Genomic DNA, 21560 nt, shown 5'->3' on the forward strand with positions numbered 1-21560 from the left:
TTAGTTTTGGTCCGCACCTCAGGGACCATGTGATGCTGCTGATTCCTGAGCCCCTGCGGAAGCATGTGCTCAGCTCACGGACCTGTCAGGATCATGGCCGAGAGTTTCCCTTCAATTCCTCACACACACACACACACATTAAAATCACAATAAAAATTTTAAGGTATAAATTTCAAGATATAATAAAGAGAAAAAAAGTAACCAAACCAACACATTCTAGAGAATTCCTCAAAGTTTTATAAAATTGAAAAGACTGAGGAATGATAATTGACACAAGGAAAAGACACTACCTGGTTAGAGTGGAGGAAAAGATGGAATAGAAATCAGTTAATTTGCTAATTAGTTGATTACTATACAGCCCTAAGAAGCCTAAAGCATGAGGAACACAGAAGCTGCTGAAACAGAGTAAGTGGTGGAGCTGAAATTATAGGCTTAAATAAAGCAAGAAAGTCCATCACTAGCTACTCCCCCAACTCACATTTACACATGTGTGCCTGCATCATTTTGACTGCTCCTTCAACACTCCCATACTTTGGTGGAGCTCAATGACACCGAGATAAAGAACAATGAAATAGTACAATTTGGATGCCTTTCTATGGAACTCCTCTATGGAATTCCTCTAAGACCACATTTAAAAAAGCTTTTTGAGTGGCTCATTAAGATAGATAAGAAATAGGACCAGAGAGATATAGTACAACAAGTAGGGTGTTTGCCTTGCATGTAGCAGACGGGGGGGGGGGGGGGTCAATCCCTAGCAATCCGTATAGCAATCCGTATGGTCCCCAAGCCTATCAGGAGTGAGCCATGAGTGTAGAACAAAGAGTCAGCCCTGAGCATTGGTTCATGTGGCCCAAAAAGCAAATAAAAAAAGAGAAAGAAAATAATAATATAACAGATTATAGAAGAATCTGAAAAGGAAAGGGATAGGGGTGAGATGAAACACTGAGACATTAGTGGAGGGACACTTAGATTCTTCTGGTGTGAGTGTAGTATTGGAACACTGTATGCCTGAAAACTCTTTTTTTCTTTTTTTGTTTTGTTTTTGGGTCACATCCGGCAATGCTCAGGGGTTATTCCTGGCTTTGCACTCAAGAATCACTCCTGGCAGTGCTCAAGGGACCATATGGGATGCTGGGAGTCGAACCTGGGTCGGCCATATACAAGGCAAACGTCCTACCCGCTGTGCTATCGCCCCAGCCCCCATGCCTGAAAACTCTTATTATTGGCAGCATTGTAAATTACAGGGCCTAAATGAAAACTGAATAAAAAAAAAAACCAAATGAACCACAGACATGTGAAGAAATCCTCCAAAGCAATCAAGAAAGAGATATAGAATTTCTGGACATGAATTCCCATCCTGAAAGGGTCCTCAAAATATCTGGAACAAAAGATAATAAAATTCCTGTACCAAAGTATGTGATTATTTCCAAACACTGTGAATAAAGACGGTTAACATTTTCAGTAGGGAAAATGCCTAGAGCAAAAGCTTTGACAACCAAAATGAATGACTGGAACCAGGAAAAGGTAAGATACAGCTTTAATGGATAATACCATTATCTGACACCTAAAACAAGAAAAAGAAATGGTCATAAGCAATAATAAACTAAGCCAATAAGTAAATGACTAAAATTAAGAAGTTCTTTAAAATAAATTTACTGAATGTTTCCTACATGGATATCAATCTGCTGAAACGATCATCTCATTTAACTCTCGTAATTAGCCATGAAGGGCAACTTGAAGTTAACTTCCCAGAGCTAACTGGCACCTCCACCAAAGTAACTAAGGCACTTACATGAAGACAAAGAATAAACAGTATATAATTTCATTAAAGTTCATTTATTAATTTCATTAATGCCAGAGAGAAATTACAGAGGGTAAGGCATTCGCTTTGCATGTGCTAGACCACGTTGGATCCCCAACACCACACAAGGTCTCTGAGCACTGCCAGGCGTGATCCTTGGTGCAGGATCAACCTTATCCCCTTGACGGGGGATGTGGGTGAGGTGGTTAAAAACAGAAAGGAAGTGTGGTTTTTAAACTGTTCTCTAAACCCTGCCCATTCTGCTGGTCTTGCACAGACCAATTCTCTAGGTGATTTCCTGGCCATATATATGCCTATTAAACATGTTGATAAACAGAAACCCGTGTCCCTTCACTGACCCTTGACTTACACTTATATTTAAGACCTTGCCTTATCGGCTACATAACCACACCTGAACAATTCCATTTGACATTTCTCTGTAGTAGTTGGCTACGTTCACAGTTCCCTCCGGGAGCTGTCCAATAGCTCCTTCGGTTTCATTGTTGCTGTGGGGTCGGGAGGCACACCGGCTCTGCTCAGGGGCATCTCCCCACAGTGCTGGAGATCAGACTTGGCTCCTGCACCGGAGAAGCGCACAAGCCGTTGGTGCTACTAGTTCCCATTCCCGTTTGAGTTTTTCTTTTCCCTTTTTGCGTTTTGGGCAACATCCGGTGGTAGTCAGGGCTTACTCTTGGCTCTGCAGGGATCACTTCTGGTGGGTCTCAGGGATCACAGGGGCTTGAACCGGGTCAGGCACGTACAAGGCAAATGCCCTAGCTAGTGAAGGCTAGTAAAGTCTACTAGCAAGGGCATTTCCCGGCTGTATTAAACTCTACAACTTGTAGTAGGTTTCCTTAAGAGATATTTGCTTTTACAGGGTGGAACTACGGTGGGGGAAGATGTATAATATCTATCTTGTTTTAAAATAATTTCTTTTCCAATTTGATGACATTTGCCCTGGCTAGAAATTACATAATATCCACATTTCCCCTCTTAAGACTTCCATACAGTGGAGTGTGCTTAATTCTAAGACCTCGAACCGCAGCTTCAAAAACTCAGCCCTGGCTCTTTGGAATCATTTGCTCTCCCACAACCCAAGCCGGGGATCCCCTTGTCTCAGACATGCAGCTCTCCACTTTTAGCGAGTCATTTCCTGGACTTGGCTGGAATTTTTTGTTGTTGTTGTGTTTTTGCTTTGGGGTTCTGGTTGATAGGCGGTAGCTGTGGCAACCCTCAACGCCCGGATGCATCACTGACAGCATCTTCGGTGTCATCTCCACACCCCGGGGCAGAAGGGACCCAGCACTCTCAGGCCTAGAAGGTTCAGATCTGACTTAAAAGGGCACCCACCGCCGCAAAGGCAGCTGGCACGGCGGGGTGCCCCGTGGCCCCGGGACGCCGAGCACCGCCGTCGGGCGGCCCTCCCGGCGCTCAGGTGCGCACCTGGCGGCCCTCCCCTCGGGCGTCACCTGCGGGAGGCCCCGGCGCGCGCACGCGCTCCCGGACATACCGTTTCCTTGGCAGCCGCCACCGGGATGGGAAGCAGCCCCCGGCCGCGGGGCGGGTCCTCGGGCTCGGCCGCCGCGCTCTCGCCGGGGTGCCCCGGGGCCGGCGCCCGCGCGGAGTCCGCCCGGGGGTCCCCATACAGGTGGTAACACAGGAGGCCCACCAGACCCCCGCCGGCGGCCGCCGCGATGCTCAGCTCCCCCCAGCGCCGCCGCTGCCTCCAGACCGCCTCAGCCCCGGCCCCCTCCTCGTCCTCCCGGCAGGAGAAGGGCCGGCCCGGGGCCGCCGGGGCTATCCCCGCCGGCCGCCCCCACGGCCCGGGGCAGGGGAGCCGAGGCGGCGGCCACAGGAGCCTCCGCAGCGCAGCCATAGCCCGAGCTGCCGGCGCCCGCGCTCCCGGGGGGGCTCGTGGGGGCGGAGGGGGGGCGCCGAAACCTCGCGAGAAGTGGCGGCAGAGGCGCGCTGCGCGCGCGAGCGCCTCTCCGCACCCCGGCCGAGCGCCCTGCGGGTGGAGGGGCGCGCGGGGCGCGGGGAGAGGCGGCCGAGGGGCTGCTTCCCGCTGCTTTTCGGCCCCACACCCCGCGGCCAATCCCGCGGGCGCCGGAAACCGCTACTGCCCCGGGCGTGCCCCCCGTGCGCGAGCGCCTGTGAATCGGCGGGCTCAGAGAGTGCCGGGGTGCTGGGCACCCGCCCCCCCCCCTCCCCTTCACTTGTCCTCTCGTGTCTGCTTGATTGGGAGGGTCTCAGATCACGGCGTCGCCCCTTTGCGAAAGTCACAGCTTCCCAGTGGTAATATCCTGATTTAGCTCGGGGTCCTGTGACGGCGTATGTCCTACCGTTTGGTGGGAGAAGGGTGTTGCTGTGGATCCGAAGCACAGACTCGGTAACACTGACATCCTGAGACCTAAAGTTCTACAGAGTTCTACAGCCGCAGAACTCTGAAATATTCCTGTCAAGGTGGCAGATGGAGGTGGGGGCTGGGAACTCGGGTGGAGGGAAGTTTAACACTGGTAGTGGGATTGGTGTTGAAATATTGTATGCCTAAGACTCATCTATCAATAATTTTGTGAATACTAGCTCTTAAAAATTTAAAAATCATTTAAATGATCATGAAAAAGACAAATTAAGTCAAAGGGTGTTTTGACAGCACAGTGACAGCTTCTGGACTTTGGAAGTTATTTTTTAACTCACTATTAACGGTGCCTTTTTGGTTTTAAAGTTTATGGGAACTCTGTTAGCTCCGTGGTAGAGTGCCTGTAGGCATGATACCAAGAGTTTCACCCCAGTTCTGCAAGCTGCAAGCACCACAACCGAATATGTGGGCCCTGAAACCAGATGTGTGCTAGGAAATGGGGGAGGAAATTTATCATTCCTGCTGTCATCTAATTCAGCAAGTCAGTATTGTCTACCATACTAAGGGCAAAGTGTTGCTATAAATAAAAATCCATTGAAAAGTGTGTAATGTCTCCTTTGTTGTTATTGCTATTCTCTTTTGCTATATTGTCAGTATTCTATGGGAAATTACGGATGACAGGTTCCATGATTCAGACACCAGTTTTCACAATTGAATTGTTCAATACTGGAATGTTGTCAGGACCCCCTTCCCCCACTTCCACACCCACCAAAAAAATAATTCTGGGTCTGGGAGTGAGAACAAATAAACCCAAAAGTGTCCACTGTGTGGTGGTCACAAGAGGATTCAGTCCATTTTTAGGAAGATTTAATTGTCAGAGGCAAACAAAATGAGTTTTTTGGTGTTCTCACTTTGCACTAACTCCTTGCCTGTAAAAAAATCTAATAATCTAACATATCCTCAGTTACATTTTGCTTTGGTTAACGGGGGCCACACTGGGTGGGGGTGATTGTGTTCAGGAGTCCTCAGGTCTTCTTGAAGCCATTAGATAAGGGAATAAATCCTAGTCTTGCCCCACTGCAACGCATGAGCTCAGCTTAAGGAGCTTTCTCTCTGCCCCCCATTTTTCTTTTTTAAAAGTTTTTCTTTCCAGGGGCCTGAGCCATAGTACAGCAGGTAAGGCATTTGCATTGCTTGCGGCACACCTGGGTTCAATCCCCAGCATCCCATATGGCCCCAGCAACAATAATTCCTGAGTGCAGAAGCAGGAATAAACCCGAAGTACCACAGGGTGTGGCCAAATCAACCCAACCCCCCACCACCAAGTTTTTATTTCTTAATTTTTCTATTAAAATTGAAGCATAAAAATTATGACATATAAAAATTACCTATTTTAAGATGCTACCTATTAATTTCTTTAATACCAGCCTGTTGGTTTTGTGTAACTAGTTCCATAAGGTGACAATGTCTGATCATTTTTAGCTTTATCAGCAAAATTCTTGTGTCTTCTGCCTTCCCTTAATTCTGGAAAATTTTTGTACTCTCAAGAAAGCATTTATTCTCTGGATATCCAGTTTTTCTGATACTTACTTTGAACTAAATTCAAGTTCTGGATATTCTTGAAAACTTCCAATATGGACTAAAGGCAGAATTCATGAATACTGAAATGAATTTGTATTAATTGCATAGTAAAAGCAATATTTCTCAAGAGAATAAGGGAAATATATTAAAAATAAGGAACATGACAAAATGATCCATCTGTAGTGTCTTAAAATATTTACATAAAATTGCTAGTTTAGTAAGTTTAATCAATTCCTTCAAGTTATTTCTCTTGCTAAAGAACAAATTCTGCTGTGAGAGGAGCTAGATTTAGATTTGTCTAGAAAGGGAAAATTTTTAGGAAATCATGATTTTAAGAATACAGGGATTTTTTAAAAATCATGGGATGTTAGAACAATATAAATTTAGCCCATTTTTCTTTATTTTTTGTGTCAATAACTGGTGTTAGGTTAATAATTTTCAAATGATGCTCTACATAGTAAAGCCACACTTTCAAAATAAAGTAACATTCTATTACCTTCATTATACTTTTAAGTGCTCAAAAATTTTTACAACAGAAGAAATTAAGCCTACAGTTTATTAGGAAGGTATATCTATCACTAGATAAGAGTAATAAGCTAGACAGCAGAATTTCCCTTAGTCAAATCTAAGTTCTACATATCACAAAGCCCTGAATGTATATTTAGCCAGTATAAGTCACAGAGTTGGTCTTCAATAAAAATTTATTAAAAGAAGGGAATTGATTATTTTTGTTGAATGAAGAGACCAAGGTGGGAAATCAAATCAGGAGACAAGGAAATAAAGCAGCTCATCAGAGGCTTAAGAGACTGATAAACCAAAGGTATATCTGGAAAATCTAATTAGACCATTATCTGGAGCCGCAGAGAGAAAGCAAGCAATAGGCATGGCAGGATCACACACAGTATGGTTATGAAGATTAGTGATTCAGGAATTTATTTTATGATTTGAAATCATCTTATATATTGCAATTTGGCATGATCCTTCTCAATATAGAGCCTTAAAACAATTTCCATCAGTTCATTGGGTCCATTAGCATGGTCCATGGACCATATTAGAGTGTCAAGGATTGAATCTGGGTCAGCTAAAAAGGCATTCATCTGACAGAAAACATGTAAGAAGAAGTTTGTTTACTGTTCTTTGATTAGCTGAGGAAAAACCAAAAGGAACTTGGTATTTTAAAGCAGTGTCCTATTGTTTTAATAACCTCTATTACTTTCTTTCGAGAAATGTCCGTGGTATCTGGTGGAAAAACCCAGTGCAATTAGTCTGTACTCTTGTCTCTGGCTCTATCCCTGACTGTCAGGTGTGAGGAAATTCTTTTAGGCAGATAACCACACAAAAAGCCAGATAGAAAGCTGAATACCAAGAGGGATTATTAGAGAAGTCAAGCAAAATTATTAGAGAATACAAGCAGAACCATAATAAAATGGCAAACAGTTCATTTCCAGCCAACTCCAGTTGATTTATTGGTTACTCAGAATACTGTTCTGAGCAAAAATTTGATCAGAGTTTATAGGAAAAAGTACCTTGATGAATAAACATTTGTCTGCTAAGAAAGGGTTATTGGAAGGGCTGAGTCTCATTATAGGACCTTCATGGTTTCTTTGTAACTCTCCAAATAAGAGAAGATAGTAGCAATGGCAGTATGGACAGAAAAATAGATACTTGTTTAAGAATTTCTGTTATATGCATGTCAACATTTTGCCTGGACTTTGCTAATGATAACCAGACTGAAGAAAATTTAGAGATAGGCAGTCTGGAAAAATTTTAATCTTTAAAACTTGGTTGGGTTTTTGGAGGGAGGGCTGATAGAAGTGTAAAGTCCTTTGTGAAAACCATAAGCAGAAAACTTATATAATAAGAACCTCAAATACAAAATAAATATCCAAGTATCTCTAATTGGAAACAAGAAAGAACAGTTCCTAGACATTATACATAAAACCTCCCTTTTAGAACTCTAAAGCATTACTGAATAATGTAGGCATTTAAAAACCACAAAGATGGACACATCTTTTTTTTTTCTGCTGAAGTAATGGGAAGTCTATAACGTTTGAAATAATTTTATCTGAGTCATACAATCAGGTCAATATTCTGCCCTGCATCTAGAAAGATTCTATATTGGAATCAGATGAGAGAACTTGAAATTTTTTATTTAGACACATTAACTTGTAATAAATAGAACAGAAATTGCATTAGTTCAAATAAAAGTCATGTTATACAGATAAAACCATTTGATATCCAAGAAAAAAGTGTTGAGGTCTTAAGCATAGTCTCAAGATTAGCACTAGGGGGCTACATAGTAGGAATTCAAGGACATTTATTCTAACTTTACTTAGTTACTAATTCATCTGTCTGTTAATCTTACCTCAAATTCAAAAGAGAAACATTGGTTTACTTTGAGCTGTGGCAGTTTACTGTTAGTTTTTCATGCTGTTCATGCTTAGGCCAATCAGCTATGCCTAGGACGATCTCCTATGCCTAGGAGAAGGTTTCTGAGAAATAGAAAGAGCAGCTTCTCTCAGAAGGCTCTATAGATAGGTTCCTGTTGTACACTGGTAAATATTTAACAAGTAGTTCTGGAATAGTAGAGGGTAATCCTTATTTTAAATATTTATTTATGATAAATAGGTTTATGATACAAAAATATTTTGCAGTGGTTGATGTCAAGCTACTAAACATGGCTTTACTGACTCAGAGTAATGAGAGATGGACAATAGCACAATGTGATATAGAATTTAGACTATAAAAGGAAAGAGTAAAACTCATTATTTGCTGGTGACATCATAATTCACAAAATCTGTAAAGGTTCTGCTGAAAATTATTAGGAATAATACAGGAAACCCCAAAAGCCACATGTTACAAATCAACATACAATGAACTAGTAGAAAGAGAAATTAATAGAATCATTTCACTTGCAATTACAACAAAGAAAAAAATGCTTCAGATTAACTTTATCCAAGGAGGTGAAGGGTACTGGGAAAGAATATGCTTTTATTCGGGGGAGGGATTCAAGCTGAGTCATTGATCTTTTACAGTTTTGACAGTGAACTAGTAGAAAAAGAAATTTATAAAACAATTCCATTTGCAATTACATCAAAAAAGAAAAAGTATTTCAGAGAAACTTTAACCAAGGAGATGAAAGACACTAGAAAATAAAATACTTCAGTAGGGGGTAGAGGGGTTCTGGGTTATACCAGGCAGTGTTCAGTGCTTAGTTCTGACTCTGCTCAGGAATAACTCCTGTCAGTACTGGGGGACCACATGAGGTACCAAGATCAAACTGTGATCGACCGTATGCAAGGCAAGGGCTTTAATACCAGACAACTATATGAAAAAAAATGATGCTAGATCAATTAACCCACACATTAAAATGAATTTGTTATGGATAACAGAAGAAAACACAGACCTAAAATAGTTTGTATTGACCTTAGTAATGTCTTTGTGAAAGTGTCTCTAATGGGAAGGGAAACAAAAGCAAAAGAGTAGACAAACACGACTGCATCTAACTAAAAGTATTCTACATAGCAAAAAAAAAAAAATCATTGTTAAAATAAAAGGAAAAATTACTAAATAGGATAAAAATTTGCAAATCATACGTTTGATAAGGGGTTAATACTAAAAATGCATAGAGAAATACAACAACAAAAACAACCCAATTAAAAAATGGGTAGAGGATATGAATAGACACATCTCCAAAGAAGACATACAGATGGCCGACAGGCATATGAAAAGATGTTCATCACCACTTATTATTAAGGACATGCAAATCAAAACCACAATGAGATATCACTTCACACCTGTGAGGTTGACAATGATCAAAAACACAAGAAACCACATGTGTTGGTGAAGATGTGAAGAACAGAGAACCCTCATACGTTTGGTGGAATGTAAACTGGGGCAATTACAGCAGAAATACAGTGGAAGTTCCTTAAAATATTAAGATTAGAAGTACCATATGGTTTGTTTATTCCACTTGCAGGCATTTATCTTAAAAATATAGTATCTGCTTTGGAAATGTATGTGCCCTTCTATGTTCATTGAAGCATTGTTTTCAATAACCACGATCTAGGAAAAAAAACACCTGTGTCCATCAATGGATAAAGAGATTAAAAGATGTTACATATGGTTACATCTTTCCATTTATAACAACACTGAGAGAATTATATGCTCAGAAAAATTGTCAGGTGAAGACAGATGTTCTATAATTGTATTCATTGAGATAATAAAGAAAACAAGTACAAATTCCTGCACTGTGAAACCAAGTGATGACTAGTAGAAGTGAAAGGTGAAGGAAGATAGGTAAATCTGGAATAAGAACTCAATCATATGATTGAGGCTAAAACTAAACTTTTGGTTGTAATCATAATATAGCATATAAAAATGTCAAATTATTACAGTAGGTAGGGTATTTGCCTTGCACCCAGGGCTAACCCAGGTTCAATCTCTGGCATCCCATACCATTCCCTGAGCTGGGAGTAACCCCTGAGCACTGCCTGATGTGGTTTAACAGGGGCTAGGAGAACTGGTCACTGGTTGGAATCTACCACAAGTGTGTTGGGGGGGGCGGCGGGGAGAGTAGAGGGTAGGTAAGATAGAGAAGGGACCAGTATGACCATAATAGTTGGATATAATCATGGTGGACAACAATGAGTGCTAAAAGTAGGTAAAAAGATATACACAGTAACCTTTCAGTATCTGTATTGTAAACCACAATGCTCCAAAGAGAGGGAGAGAGAGAAAGAGAGAAAGAGAGACAGACAGACAGAGAGACAGACACAGATGCAGACACAGACAGACAGAGAGAGAGAGAGAGCCATAGAGGCAGGGGAGTGGAGGTGATAAAAGTGGAACTGGGGACACTGGTGCTGGGAAACGTACACTGGTGGAGGGATGGGTGTTGGAACACTGGATGACTGAAACCTAATCATGAACAGCTTTGTAAGGGTCTCTCTCACAGTGATTAAATTAAAAAGTTTACAAGGAAGACACAAAAAATATTATACTGCTGTGCACTTGAAACTTACCTAATATTGTAAAACAATATTAAAACATGTAAGACCAGGATCTGGAGAGAGAGTAGAGCAGTTAGGGTATTTGCCTTGCAGGCAGCCAAACTGGGTTCAATCCCTGGCAACCCCTGAGGACTGCCAGATGTAATTTCTGAGTGCAGACCAGGAGTAACCCCTGATCACTTCAAGGTGTGTGCCAAAAAACAAAACAGTTTATAAACACTAATAGAAATTTTCATTTTGAAATATAAATGTATACCCAATAACTGCATTGAATAGCAATGTAAGTCTTGCAATTTTTTTAATAAATTAATTTTTACCATCAAATACTGTAATATATCTTTACTCACAAATTGTAAAATGAATCTACTCATCCTTTAGTTAAAGAGGAGGGTTGTCAATTTTTCTGTCTTTGCTGGTATTGTTAGCAGGTTTCAGTCAACCTCTTTACAGACAGAACTATGGATTTATTTTTATTGCTTATAATTACATATGTGGCTCCAAGAACCTGGGACTAAAAATATATATCTTAAGTCACAAGGGGTCCTACTGACTACATATCAGGCAGAGAGCACCCTTGTATTGAGTCTGCAGAATCCCATTTACAAACTAGATATTTAATAGCTGAAACCCTATAAACTTTCATTTGATCATACCAGGTAAATAGGATTTGCTTTATACTGATGCACATTTTTAGGTTTGATAAAAATATTAAACTTGGGAAAGAATAAGGCTTAAGGTGGTAGAGTACACAGCTTGCATGCTCAAAGCCCTGTATTTTATCCAGAGCACACCCACGGGCAAGAAGAGGCCCTGCCAGTGGCCCACCACTGCCAGAACTGGCTGCCATAGTGGCCTTATGCACCACCAGTTGTGGACCCTCAATGTACCAATAAACAGTAAAAATATTACTTAATATTTATCATACAATGACATATGTATCACTGTATCACTGTCATCCTGTTGCTCATCGATTTGCTCGAGCGGCCAGCAGTAACATCTCCATTGTGAGACTTGTTGTTACTGTTTTTGACATATTGAATGCACCACAGGCAGCTTGTCAGGTTCTGCCATGTGGATGAGATACTCTTGGTAGCTTGTCGGGCCCTCCGGGAAGGACTAAGGAATCAAACTAGGGTCGGCTGCGTGCAAAGTAAATGCCCTCCCTGCTGTGCTATCACTCCAGCCCAATATTTATCATACAATGACAAATGTATGTAATAAATATAAGCAACACTTAAGTTTATTTTACTTGAATTTTATATTTTATCCACAAAAAAGCAGTAATTATTCTTTTTTAAATGTTATTATTATTATATTTTTTTGTTAGTGAATTAACGTGAGACAAAGTTACAGACTTACAGGTTTTCATGCTTCCATTTCAGTCATACAATGATCGAGTACCCATTTCGTCCACCAATGCCCATTTTCCACCACCAATGGTCACAGCATCCCTCCTACTACCCCCACCCTGTCCCCTTCACCCTACCCTGCCTCTGTGGCAGGGCATTCCCATTTGCTCGCTCTCTCTTTTTGGATGTTGTGGTTTGCTACAGAGGTATTAAGTACGCATCATGTTCAGTTTATAGTCTATTTTCAGTCCATATCTCCCATCCCTAGTGGGCCCGCCTAGCACCCTTTGCTTGGTGAGCCCTTCTCATAAGCCAAATTAATGATAAAGCAATGTGGGTCATTATGCAAATATTTTTATTAAAATAAATCCATTTTCCTCAACTTCCAGAGGTTGAAGTAAAAACAAAAACATGAAGATGTGGGTGTTTGTAAATGTATTGGCAACTGAAGCATGTCACAACTCTAGTACTTTGAAAATGATTGAAATTTTTCAGGATGGTCTCAATTCTATTCAAGATCCTATAAATCTCAGACCACCACATCAAGGGAAAAGAAGTGAAGTGAAATGAAGTGAACCTTTAACTTGATGATAAGATTTTACAGAAAACCACTAGATGAACTTTCTAACATCATCATGCAGGTGTATGGGTCTCCTTAACAAATTATTCCAGAATAAGAAGGTCTGTTCAACCATCCCGCCCATGTTTTACAAGGAAATCATCTTTGATTAGGATTTTATTGTGTGCAATAGTTGTTTCAGGGCATGTGCTTTGATCAAAATCTATGTAATGGAGGCCTGTGTTCTGTAATATCTAGAATTAGTCATTAAACTTTTGGCTATGGCTAAATATAATAATTATGCTGACTAACTTATTAAGCACCTATATGCCAGAGAAAAGTATGTCCCTTACGTGTATTTTAAATAAAGAGGAACATCAAACAACGATGAAACAAACCAATATATGAAAATCAAGATCATTATCCAAACCAGGTGCTTTCTCAAACTGAAAATGAATCAAATGGAGAAGAGGGAAGAGTTAAAGTTGAACTAAAAGCATAATCGATCATTTTAAGTCTTCTGAAATGTGGAAACAAAAGAAAAATACATTTCAAAACAAGTTGTGAGTAATCCTTTTTTTCCCCTTCCAGTCAGTTATAGATTAAAGCCGGATTTTCTTCTGATTTTTCTCAGACAGTTATAAAGGACTATTTTAGACGTATAGGAGAACAAAGAAAAGAGGCCAATAGTTAGAAATGTCAAATTAGAAGATGAGAAGCCTAATAAAGGTAACTTGACACTGAAAATCAGTTGAACTTTAAAAATAAGAATAAGGAGATATCATATTTGAAAAACATCTTACATATCCCATAGATGGATTATTAAAGTTAAGGTTAAGTTATATGGCCAGAGACAAAGTACAGGGGTTAAAGTGCTTGTTTTGCACTCTGCATACTCTGGTTAGATCCCCACTACTACAAATGATCTGAGTACTGTCAGGAGAAGTTCCTGAGCACATAACCAAGACCAGGTATATCCCCCAAACAAAGTTTATATATCTCTGTCTCTATGTTTATGTATATATTCATATATTCTATATAAATTGTAGAGCATTTTATTATAATGAGAACTTAAAGATATATCTATGGAAATATATATATAATAACAGAATTTAAAGGCTCATGGATAAATAGAAATATCTTAACTTATATATTTGTTTTTACAAAATATTAGTATTTGAGTTTTATAATTAGAGACTTCTTTAAGAGTGTGATTTTGGGGATAGGGATTGGGTCATATCTGGCCATGCTCAAGACTTAATTCCTGGCTTTGTACTCAGGAATCATTCATAGTGGTGTTCAGAGGATAGGTGCTGAGGATCAAACCAGGGTCAACTGTGTGCAAGACAAGTATCTTAACTTCTATACTATCTTGCCGACACCTAAATTTCTTATTTTAAAGGGAAGAGATTTTAGGTGATTTGAAAAGATATCTCTAAAAACTATAGAGAAAAGTTGCTAAATTTTTATCTTCCAATTAAATTTTACCTTGAAGTTTGGATAAGTAATTACAAACTATTATGCTGAGTGGAACTAAAGAGATAATCAAGTCTAGACCAATCTGTGAGATAGGAGGAAATTGAATGGATAACTCCTTATCAGGGGATATTTTCTTATTGGCTTTTGACTCCTTCCCCTCTTTATTTTCTCTAATCCCTAGCAGGTCTCTTTCTAAAGATAATGTATAAAATGCTGAGCCTGGGTAGTACAGGGGTTAAGGCACTTGCCTTGAATGTGGCCAACTTGGTTTGATCCACAGCATCATGTATGATCTCCTGAGCCTATGGTCACCAGGCATGGTCCCTGAGCACAGAGTTAGGACTAATCTCTGGGCACTAGTAGGGCTCACTCTGCTCCCAAAACAAATAGAAAAAAATAATAAAATGCTTCCCCTGTCTGAAGGCTTGTTTAGTCTTTTTGTGTCCTTTAAAGGCATAGCTTAGTACTATAATGTTCTCCTTTATTTCAGCCAAATAGATTGTATCATAAATATAGAGATTGTGAACCTGTTACATAGCAATACATATTTTTTGAATGAAAAAAAATTATACCCTTTAAAAAACTTATCGAGTCCACACAAATTTAGCAAGAATAGAGGTTCTTTCTTCAGAACAATCTTGATAGGGATTAAATACTATCTACCATTTAAATCAGCTTTAAGTGGGTTAAAATAATTACCCTGAACTATACATTTCAATTATGATATCTCACTAAAATGTTTATAATTTATTTTATTGTTGACCAAGGAAAGAATTGGAGTCTGTGGTTGCTTGAGGTCAATAATTAAATACTACTGTTTGTAAATTTCTTTTATTAGTATATTTTTAAGTCTACAAATATAGAGGACATTTGTTCTTGCAGTTGAATCTTTTTATTGTAGATTCTGGTACATGCAATTTTATAGCTGACGCAATTCTCAACGGAAAACTCCAAATACAATTCCCTGCCATTTCATTTACTTGACTCAGCTCCTTGTCCTTGAACTCATGCCACTATTTCACCGCCAGCTAGAAACTTGTACTCTTGTTCACAGGAATAGCCGGAGTCAAATATTTTCAGCGTCAACACTTTCCCGGAGTCCTGACAGCTGCACAATATCCGCTGAGTTGCATTTTATTCCCCTGCAGGATTATTGACATTTTCTCAAGTGTTATGGCCAATGACCTATTGATTGTAATTCTACTGCTTTTTTTTTTTTTTGGTTTGAAGTGAGACTTCCATGAGGAATTTCCCACAATATGACTAAGACTGAAAAGCTGGTGAACTGAAACTTGACAGCTCTCAGTCCTGTCTATCAAGGTCCCTCTTGGCCTTCACAAGAGGACAAAAGCGTGTGTGCCGACACTGTCCTCTAGTGGCTGACCCATGAGAGATTTGCGGTCATTGTGTTACTGTGGCCAATACTGTCCTTTCTTTTGCATGGTCTTATGCCCAGGCTTATCATTACTTACGATTAAAAATGATTTTACCTTGTATAGGGATGACTTTTATAATAGTCAAATTAGAACCATTTCAAGTGGATATCTAAAATGAAAATAAGTTGAAAAAATAAAAGGAAACACTATTTTTTCGAAAAAGTCATTTAATTAATAGCAGCTATTTATCAAGTATAAAGAATATGCAAAGCACTGCTATAGGTGTCTGATAACCATTAGGAGGATTACACCAGGGAATGTAGATCTCCAGACTACTTGTAAATGTGATATATTTCAATAACTGTACTGTTATGAACTGTAAAGGTACTGTAATATAACTGATGCTTGTCCTGTCTTCTCTAACCTGCCATTAGGGTGACTTAGAGGTGGCATGCAACATGTGACTTAAGCAGTTGGTGCTAGCACAACATAGCTGTTACCTTCTCATACTGGCTCCATTTGCTAAGTTTTTCACTCCAAAGTCACAATTCTGGGGAAATATTTATACTTTCCTAAGAATGTGTGCTCAAACATAAGAAGTGTCCGTTTAGTATTCTTTTTGTTTCTCTCCTCCCAATTATTCTCCCAAAAGATATGGTTTCATCTCTATTTCTTTAGCAGTAACTTATCTAAACTCCTCCAGAAATATTCCAGTAATGAAACTTCCTATAATGCTAGAACAAAAGGGCATCCATAAGAGAAAAATGAATCTATACAGACCTTACTCTTTTTACAAAAAAAATGAAATCAAAATCTATCATATGCTTAATTGTGAAATGAAAAATGATAAAATTCAGAAGATAACATAGGAGAACTTAATCCTAGGTATATATAGGTATATATGGTTATAACTTTTTATATACTGCTACAATATAAAAATATATAATTGGTAAGCCTAAATTCATTAAAATAAGAATTTCTATCTATGAAGAATAGAATCAAATAAAAGAGAAGATAAAAGAAATGTGGAGAAATAGAAAATGGAGAAAATATTTACACCTAATAAAGGACTGTTCTTCAAATATATAAAAAGAAATCTTAAAACTCAAGAAGAAAAACAACTACATAAAGACATAATCCTCCCCCAGTTTGAAAGACATTTCACCCCAAAAGATATCACAAGGCAAATAAGCATATATGAAAATATGTTCTAGTTGTGTATATCTTTTGGGAATTGCAAATTTAAACAATGGTATAAAACTCACCCCTATGAGAATAGTCAAACTTTAAAACACTGATATCACCTTATGTTGCTGAGGATGTGAACAGTGGAAATTTTCACTCATTGCTGTTGGGAAAGCAAAATCATGCAAATGATTTGGAAGACAAGTTGGCAAATTTTCACAAAATTAAATATATTTTTGCTATATGATTCAGCAGTCAAAGTCCTTGGTATCTGCCCAAGGAGCTGACATTTTATGTCCCCACGAAACTTGCAGAGGGGTAGTTAAACCAACTATATAAGTAACTAAGATGCTCTTCACTAGGTGAATGGATCAATAAACTGTGTCATCCAGACAATTTTAAATTTTTCACTCTAAAAAAGAGTGAGTGATCAAGTCATAGGAAAGTCATTAAGGAATATTAGATATGTATCAGTAAGTGAAAAAAGTTAACCATAAAAAGTTACAGTATGGTTCAAACCACAGGGCATTTTGAAAGAGGTAAACACCAAGATGCTTAGTGATGACTGAAGTTGAGAGGGAAGAGAAAAAGGATAGGTGGAGCACAGGGGACTTTTAGCGTAGTGAAAGTACATGCTACCATAATGGTGGATTACATGTCATAATGTATTTTTCTAAACACATGTTATAGACAAAAAAATGTCAAGTCCATAATGGCCAACTCTGAACTTTGGGTGATGATGGTGTTGCAGTGCAGGTCATCATTTACAACTAATGTACCATTCTGGTAGAGGATGCTGAAGAGAGAGGTTATGCATGTATCAGGGTAAGAGTTATCTACTTTATTCTTGTTTACTTAAAAACTACTCTAAAAGTAGTCTTGAAGAAGAAAAATGATGCTCTCTTTCTGGAACTAGACATTTTTCAGAAACCTGAATCATTTTAATGGAAGGTTAGATTGAAAAACTAAGATCTAGCCATTAGATTAATTTTGTTGCTTTTCCTTCCTGTATCTTTGCTTCTAGGCCCTTTTAAAGGACATGTCTAGGACACACATACACACTCACACACACAATCCCACACCTACCAACAAACACACTGATAACTATAGGTCAAATTAAATACTACAGGATTGATCCCAGTTGTCCCTGCTTTTGTATTTGTTAACTCCATTTTGTATCAGAGAAAGCCCTAGCTTTTATTATTGTTAAAAATACTTACTCATTTGCTCAATATTATACCACACAAACCTAAACCTTACAATTGGAAAAAAATCTCTGTAACAATTCAATATTTGTTAATATATTTTCTCTTAGACTTTGAATATACAGTTAAAAATAGATTTGAAAGTCTGTTTTAACAATATTTTACAAGTCCCTTATATGAGGTTATAGTATCTGCCTGAATTCGGTTAAGTTCATGTGTCTTTTTTTTTTTCATTTTGGGTCAAACCTGGCGATGCACAGGGGTTACTCCTGGCTCTGCACTCAGGAATTACTCCTGGTGGTGCTCAGGGGACCGTATGGGATGCTGGGAATCGAACCTGGGTCATCCTCGTGCAAGACAAACGCCCTACCCGCTGTGCTATCGCTCCAGCCCAAGTTCATGAGTCTTGAACTTAAGAATAAATTCCAGTCCAAGTCCCTTATTCTTATTTACTTTACTTAAAATGATCTAGGATTAGGGTTGTAGCTCAGTGCCTGGTATATGTGTGTTCCTGTGTTCAATCTTCAGCAACACATACACATGTACAAAACCTACATATATACAAAACTCCTAACATATTAACATTACTCCAGAAATAATACCATTTAGAAAGTTATTCTCAAAGAAGTATCATACCCACATTTCTTCTACTCCAATTACATCTATTCCAAATAATCAAACAGTAACAATTTTATTAGTTTCTGATTTATCCATTCTGTGTTTGTTTTTGAAAAATATATACATTAAAGTTTCTTGATTTTTCTTCTTACAGAAAAGGTGGCCCTTTACATATGACCTGTGCTGTTATTATTATTATTTTTTTTTTGCTTTTTGGGTCACACCCAGCGATGCACAGGGGTCACTCCTGGCTCTGCACTCAGGAACCACCCCTGGTTGGTTCCATCCCATATGCTCAGGGGACCATATGGGATGCTGGGAAGGGAACCCTGGTTGACCGCGTGCAAGGCAAACGCCCTACCCGCTGTGCTATCGCTCCAGCCCCCAAACTGTGCTAATTTTTTTCTCTTTTTATTCAATAATATTTTCTCAAAATACTCCTTATTAATTCATGGAAATGTTTCTAATTCTTTTACCTGCTGTATAATGCTCCACTTTATGAATATATTAAAATACACTTAATCTGTTTGATAAGTATAGAAATTCAAATTGTTGACAACAATTTTATAATTACAAATAGTAAATAATGCAGAGAAAAATTACATTGTTTTATCAGGAGTGTAAACCATAACATTTAAACAGCCTCTCCTTTTTTCAAGTTAAATACATGTAGAAATATCAAAAGGTATCAAGTAATTTTTCTCTTGTGAAAACAGTTTCATTACAATGCATTTGCTTGCTGAAAAGCGATGTAGGGATTATATGGCCTGGAAAACTGTAACTACATTTTGTGGAAGTAGAAATTGTACCACATATTTGTATAACAGCAAGGCAAGTGTGGTCTCTAGGAAGTATAGGCAAAGTTGATTAGATTGCAGTGTATACTTAAAGCTGAATAATGCACTCTTGTAAAACACTCTTCAAAATTATTTAACTTCCCATGATATCATCACAGCATTGGCAAAAAAAAATCTTTAGTGTTATCTTTTCCTGTCACATGACTAGTGCAAACAAAAGAAATCCTTATCTTTTTGTTTCTATTCTTGCCTTTTATAAAATAGCATTAAGCACCATTTCAAACTGGCACATTAAAGGTTTGGTGTAAGGTAAAAAAGGATTTCTTTTCTATTTCAAACATAAATTATAAAGCAAAAAAAAATCCCTAACAACTGAATTTTATAGCATTTTATATCATAGAAAACTACAGTTTTAAAAATGCTTTTTCTATGTAGTTTCACACTTAAGTTTTAGAGCGACCCTAGGCAAAGAGGACCAGGTAAGAGTGTTGCTGATCTTATTTTACAAAAATAGGAAAGAGTGGCATTACAGGTTTAAACAATTTCTCCTGAAGTGTAGGACTCTAGACTTAATTCTGAACAAGAATCCAAGACAATTTTTTTTAATAAAATGAGATCTGACTACCTCATTGGGTTGTTGTGGTAATCAAATAAGGTAACACACCTAAAAACAGCAAAGTTGCACAAATAAAAAGTTTATATAGCTTTATAAAAATATTCAATAAGTTGGATTTGGTAATTATGTAAGATTTCTCTATATTTTAACATGTATATATACATATGATATTTAAATAGTCCAGAGCTATAAATCACACAGGGATTCAAGTGTTCATATTGAGGAATATTTGGTAGACTGAACTAGTACCTCTAGGAACAGGTGATGAAGGTATATATCCATTGTGGAATAATTAACAGCATGATATGTTGTACAGAACTTAGACCTTGAAACAAACCTCATTAAAAGGTGCTTGATCTTAGTTTTAAACCTTTAAGTATCGCTTCTTTAAAAGTAATCAATGTATGTACTGGCTACTTTACTTATCCCGCTATGAGATTTACACAACTTTGATCTAACTTTCTTTGATTTAACACTGCAATTAAGAAGATTTGGTTCAAAGTAAAAGCTCATTGGTTGATGTTTTACACTGATGTGATAATGTTTACACAGATGTGCTTTGAAATCTTGATTATGGTGGATTTGGGGGTCCTGCCACAAGACAGAATGTTGTTATTAGAAAGGTAAAATAATATGACATTTACCTGGTACAACGTTTAAACCAGACCTTGCAATATACAGTTCTAAAGTGATTTATCTGTTTATTGTTTTCAGTTAGTGTTTTTGTTTTATTTTACATCTATCATCAGTAAATCATTTGTGTTAAGTACTCTTAAAACTTAGTTGAGCAAGGGTCAGTGCATAGGGCCTTAGTGATGAAAAGATGTAACTTTACCAACTTTAAAGCACCTGGCAATTAATTAGCAAATAACTTTTCAGAGCAAATTAAAAGAAATAAACACTGTCATCTCAGTTGCTCATCGATTTTGCTCGAGTGGGCACCAGTAATGTCTCCATTGTGAGACTTGTTACTGTCTTTGGCATATTGAATACGACATGGGGGAGTTTGCCAGGATCTGCTGTGCCAGTGAGATATTCTGCCGTGCTGGGCTCTCTGAGAGGGGTGAAGGAATTGAACCCAGGTTGGCTGCCTGCAAAGCAAACTCCTACCTGCTGCACTATTCCTGCAGCAGAGGCAGGGTGGAATGGTGGGGGTTGGGGTGGGTGTGGTGGGAGGGTTACTGGGAACATTGGTGGAGAAGAATGGGCACTGGTGGAGGGATGTAAATGATCACTGTATTACTGAAATGCAAACATGAAAGTTCATAAGTTTGTAACTGTACGTCACAGTGATTCACTAATAAAAATATTTTTTTAAAAGAAAGAAACCCAACTGTGTTTTAGCATTTGCCTAAAAACATCATGAAATATTATGGACGAGTTAGCCTTTAGTGAATCCCTAAAAGTTTTTCTTTAGGAAAAGCATGAATCTGTCAAATGATTCTCAACTCTTCTGCCACAGGAGACCGTTAACAGAGGGATCTTGAATTTGACTAGCAATCCCAAATGGATTTAAGGTTAACTGGACATACAGCTACCTCTTTCATGTGAAAGACTTTTTCTTTCACAAATAGGTACATACACTCTTAATGTTTTTTAACATTTTATTTCTCAAAACACATC

At 38.4% G+C, this 21560-nt stretch overlaps 1 protein-coding gene across 3 annotated transcripts in view; it reads right to left on the bottom strand.

Moving 5' to 3' along the window:
* The window catches only part of MICU3 (mitochondrial calcium uptake family member 3), a 113647-nt gene extending 109557 nt beyond the window's left edge, over positions 1–4090 (bottom strand). For 2 of the 3 annotated variants that reach the window (XM_055132634.1, XM_055132623.1), the window contains exon 1: positions 3312–4087. In XM_055132634.1, coding sequence (XP_054988609.1) covers positions 3312–3677 — 366 coding nt within the window. In that variant the 5' untranslated portion in view covers positions 3678–4087. Of the gene's footprint in view, positions 1–3311 lie in introns of all 3 variants that reach the window. The other variant, XM_055132627.1, reaches the window with a different exon arrangement.
* Between the last annotated feature and the right edge of the window lie 17470 nt (positions 4091–21560).

Source organism: Sorex araneus, chromosome 1, assembly GCF_027595985.1.
Source record: "Sorex araneus isolate mSorAra2 chromosome 1, mSorAra2.pri, whole genome shotgun sequence".
In the NCBI taxonomy this organism is placed as follows: domain Eukaryota; kingdom Metazoa; phylum Chordata; class Mammalia; order Eulipotyphla; family Soricidae; genus Sorex; species Sorex araneus.